The sequence below is a fragment of the Vollenhovia emeryi genome, unplaced genomic scaffold (genome assembly GCF_000949405.1).
Source record: "Vollenhovia emeryi isolate VEMERY1.0 unplaced genomic scaffold, V.emery_V1.0 DF941688.1, whole genome shotgun sequence".
NCBI lineage: Eukaryota > Metazoa > Arthropoda > Insecta > Hymenoptera > Formicidae > Vollenhovia > Vollenhovia emeryi.
In genome coordinates, this window is record NW_011964678.1 from 1 (window position 1) to 4,802 (window position 4,802).

The 4,802-nt window shown below is 49.1% G+C and overlaps 2 protein-coding genes across 2 annotated transcripts; both read right to left on the bottom strand.

The window, feature by feature from the left end:
- Window positions 1–2,282: 2,282 nt before the first annotated feature.
- LOC105570854 lies at window positions 2,283–3,254 on the bottom strand. The gene has a single exon (XM_012028304.1). It carries the CDS (start codon window positions 3,252–3,254, stop codon window positions 2,283–2,285), a length of 972 nt encoding a protein of 323 aa, XP_011883694.1.
- Window positions 3,255–3,257: 3 nt separating this feature from the next.
- Window positions 3,258–4,732, bottom strand: LOC105570855 (the record flags this gene model as incomplete). The annotated part of the gene is made up of 1 exon (XM_012028305.1): window positions 3,258–4,732. A coding segment is annotated over one exon (1,475 nt), but the record flags the coding sequence as incomplete, so codon positions are not given.
- Between the last annotated feature and the right edge of the window lie 70 nt (window positions 4,733–4,802).

Sequence of the window (4,802 nt, forward strand, 5' to 3'; positions counted from 1 at the left end):
AACAGAATAATGAGACAAATCAACCGGTGTAAAGAAAACACAATTGCTAAAAAAATTTTTTTTATTACTTGTTATAAAATTGTGTTTTCTTATATAAAACTTCTTTTCGTAAATTTAAGTCAAATATCAATTTGTAGTAAATTGTTTAAAATTCCGTGTGATTTTTCAAAGTTTAAATGAATATCGCGATCTTAAAACAACGAACATTTCCATTTTCTCATATTTACACGTAAATAAAAAATAAGGAAAAACGTTTATCAAAAATCGGCCATGACAGATCTCTGAGGAATTTCATAAGCTTTAATTTAAGACCAAAATAATTACAATAGGTTGTATACTTTTGGCTAAAAGTTGTTTTGAACGAAAACGTGCTACTTTGCCCCACTGTGCGGCGGTTCAGTGCGGGCGGCGCAGGCGCGATACGTTCGGTGTCGGCGCGGTATACTGTCTGTTTGCCGGTGACAGCTCATGCTCGCGGTTAGGTTTGCCGGTGACAGCTCATGCTCGCGGTTAGGTTAGGTTAGGTTAGGTTAGGTATCGAGCCACTCAGCACATGGCGAGGATTATAAGCTTCGCTCAGCTCGCGATAGCCTACGGAGAGGATGGCCACTCAGCGCGTGGCTCGGATCGGCAGGGATCTCCCGCTCAACTCGTGGTTCTCGGGCAGGCGCTCAGCACGCGCCAGGATCATAGGCGGGTCGGTTTCTCGCTCAACTCGCGAGTTCGGAAGCGGCTCGGACTCAGCACGTCGTCGCCGTGGGTAGACCTGTTCAGCTCACAGGTCGGGATCTGGTCCTCTCGGTGGATTTATGCCGGCTTATATACCCGTTGGTTGTAGGTGCGGGACGGAGTGGTGCTGGGGAACTTGTGCGCGGTGGGGAGAGTTCTTTGTTGTTAACGGCACGTTACAATTTAAGCAAAGTTTTTGACGATTATGCAAATAAAACGAATTGTAAGTGCACAAATATTTTGAATACTCAGTTACTTTACGATGATAAAAATAATTAAACTAAATTTTTAGACAATTTAGAAATTAAATTGTAACTTTATTTTAATACTAGCGCGCTTGCCCGGCTTTGTCCGAGCTTTCCGTCCTCTGAATCTTCTTTTCTTAGAAATATCATTATTCATCATTCGCATATTTAAATTTTTTCGTGTATATTTCTGAATTTTCTTTTGAACAACTTTCCTCGTTAATATGGCTTTTTCACACTCTAACTTTAAATTAATCCATTTATTGTTTTTTGTCATTAAAAAAAATATATATATCTCCCAACATATACGTTAAATATATGTATACATATGGATTAGCATACCATTTTGTTATTTATATAATTAATCTAAAGGTATTAAATAATTATTGATTATAAAATGTATTTATGTAATTACAATGTGATTATTGAAAACTTTTGCATATATGTTGCAAAATATATTATTATTAAGTCCGTTTTAAATAAAAAGTCCAAATTTAAATAAAAATGTCCGACCCCGGAGTGATTACACCTTCACACGCGACTGTGTTTTCGGGTACACCACAATTAATCACTTAGTAATACGCAAGTAATACGGCAAGTCCAGTAACATCCTCTGGAGTCACTGGATCTAACGCACAATCCGTAGCGGGCACACGCAGTAGCGGGACGGACTACGGACCTCAGGGAGTGATTCGCGGAGATGGCTGCTGCCTCGGTCTTACAGAGCGACTGACTCGATCACGAACGGTTCCGCGATCGCGCGAAACATGAAGCGAAGCTTGATTGGTGGACAAGCTCACGCGATCCAGCTAGCAAATGGGTGAAAGCCCGAGACCCGCCGGTCGTCCGATCACACGCGGAGCACGCGCCCAAACGGTGCGAGTTCGAGGACGCGACGCACGAAAGCATCGCGGCGCGACCCGCAGCGATGAGCGACCAGAGATCGCGCCACGATGTCGAATCGGAGCGGAACTCGAACATACTGCCCGCCTTGAAACGTAGTTTCAAATTAAACTTCATTAGGCAGAATTACCACGATGCAAGGCGGGAGAAAGATCACCAACGGGGATCAGTCCTTCGGCATCGCTGAGTCTACGCAATCTCAGGATGAGGAGATCCACCGGGTGAAACGGAGATACAAAGTACAAAGCGCAAGTTAGACTAAACTAAGGGACGCATGGAACATTGACAGGATACGTGAAGGTGTCGCAGAATGTCATATAAGACAAGAAGATCAGACAGACGATGAAGGCATTAAGTCCCGATGTAGAGTTATGGCGCTAGACCTGACGCGCGTCACCGGTACAGTCACATGGTGACACCATCGGAGCTTTCGAGTGGCAAAATACACAATTTTCCAATTGAACGAACGTACTCCGAGGCGGCGGTCTTGACGGTCACGACGCGGGTGTGACCATCGGAGCCCGGATGCAACCGGATAATACGGCCTAAATCCCACTTGCACGGAGGCAACAACGGGTTGCGCAGTAGCACGAGTTTTCCTACGCTAATAGACGGTTGAATTTTTCGCCACTTGCTTCCCTGTTGCAATGTGTTAATATAATCGGATGTCCACAGTCTCCAGAACCGCTCGATCATGTGGCGAACAGTTTGCCACCGCGAGAATCGATTTTCGGCGAGGTGGAGTAATGACGGCTCAGGAGGAACAGTAAGAGACGATCCAACAAGAAAGTGCCCCGGAGTCAGACATTGATAATCGTCGAACGAGTCCGAAAGAGGAGCGATTGGGCGAGAGTTCAGACACGCCTCAATCTGAATCAAGAGTGTTGAGAACTCTTCATAGGTGAGGGTGTGGTTGCCCAAGACACGACGCAAATGGTGTTTCACGCTACGAACACCGGCCTCCCACAATCCGCCGAAATGAGGAGAGGAAGGAGGAATAAAGTTCCACTCAACGCTGTCGCAGGCGGTGCGATTGAGAAAATTAGGGTCGCGGATCGCGTTTCGATAGGCGAGCCGCAATTCCGCGTCAGCGCCAGTAAAGGTTGTGCCGTTGTCGGAATACATGGCTTGGGGCAAGCTTCGGCGTGAACAGAATCGATTAAAAGCGCTTAGGAACGCGGGTGTGGAATAGCCTCCAACCAATTCTAAATGAATGGCTCTGGTGGCCAGGCACACAAATAAGGCAATGTAAGCCTTTCTCGAGGTTATGCCTCGACCGGCGGAAGCCCGAATATGAACTGGACCAACGTAATCGACGCCGCAGTGAGAAAAACTGCGGGAAGACGGGGACACGCGACTGGCGGGGAGATCCCCCATGAGCTAAGTCGGAACTACAGCGCGTTCGCGAGTACACGCGACGCAATCGTGAATGACAGATTTAATGACGCTACGGGCACGGGTGATCCAGAATGTTCGACGAAGAGTACTCAGAGTAAGCTGGGTTCCAGCGTGAAGATGGCGCAAATGAGTCTGAGCAACGATGAGACGCACCAAAGGATGAGGAGACAGAATGATCGGATGCCGCTGGGCGTACGGAATCGGAGCGTTTCGGAGTCGACCGCCCACTCGCAGCACGCGATCATGATCAAGAAACGGGTTGAGCGCAATGATGGGACTCTTTGAGGAGATGGATCGATTTGAAAGGAGAGCGTGGAGCTCAGCAGGGAAAAGCTCGCTCTGAATGCGTTTGATCCAAACGATGGTGGACCGGGCGCACTCATCGGAGGAGAGCGCCAGGGAATCGATTCCCAGAGGATGACCATCGATTTTGGATCGGCGACACGCATTGGCAAAGCGAAGGACGTACGCGGTGACGCGAATCAATTTGTTCCAAGAGGAGTATCGAGTCGCGAGGTCCCATTGGATGGGGGCCTCCGCGATATGATGTGAGCGTACTCTTTCCTCTAACGGAGCATCCATTTGATAATTAATCGGGTTGGGGGGCCAGTCCTGGGAAGGTGAGCATAGCCATGGAGGACCATGCCACCAAAGGGTGTGAGCGAGCAGCTCATCACCCAAAATGCCACGGGATGCGCAATCGGCAGGATTGTATGCAGTGGGTACATGGCGCCAGGTGGCGCCTGATAAAGTCGACTGAATTTGTGCGACGCGGTTGGCCACGAACGTGGTCCAGCGCGATGGATGTGATTGTAGCCATGAGAGGACCACAGTGGAGTCAGTCCAACAGGTACATGAGACGGAATCCAGACGGAGGACGCCCCTGACAAACTGCATGAGACGACTCAGAAGGAGGGCGGCCGAGAGCTCGAGTCGAGGGATCGTGAAGGGCTTGATCGGAGCGACTCTAGATTTGCCGGCGATCAATGATACGGTGACTTCACCGGAAGGCGAACAAGCCTTTAAGTAAATTGATGCGGCATAAGCGTGCGTGGATGCATCGGCGAATCCGTGCAGCTCGAAGGACGCCTGTGGTTGAGAATGGGTCCATCGCGGTAAGGTGACTTCGTTTAGGCGCACGAGATTTTTATAAATGAGGTGCCATTGTTTGAGCAAGGGAGGATCGAGATCCTGATCCCATCCGAGTTGCGAGCGCCACAGCGCTTGCATGAGGATCTTTGCGGCGACGGTGACGGGGGTAGCCCAGCCCAACGGATCGTACAGTCTTGCGATCGTGGACAGAATCGTGCGTTTGCATCGTGGGACCGCGCTGTCGAGAGTCACCGTAAAAGTAAAAACATCGCGCGATGGGTTCCACACGATTCCGAGCACCTTGACCCGTTCATCAAGTGCTGGCGGAAAGCTGCACGCCAAGCCATGATTGGCAGGGTCGATATCTGCGAGCAGGTCGGAGGAATTGCTCGCCCACTTGCGTAGCTCGAATTTCCCACAATGGAGCAGGGCGAC

Bases quoted from the DNA above. Each gene is read 5' to 3' on its own strand.
- LOC105570854 (XM_012028304.1), bottom strand. From the start codon at position 3,254: ATGGGGGATCTCCCCGCCAGTCGCGTGTCCCCGTCTTCCCGCAGTTTT.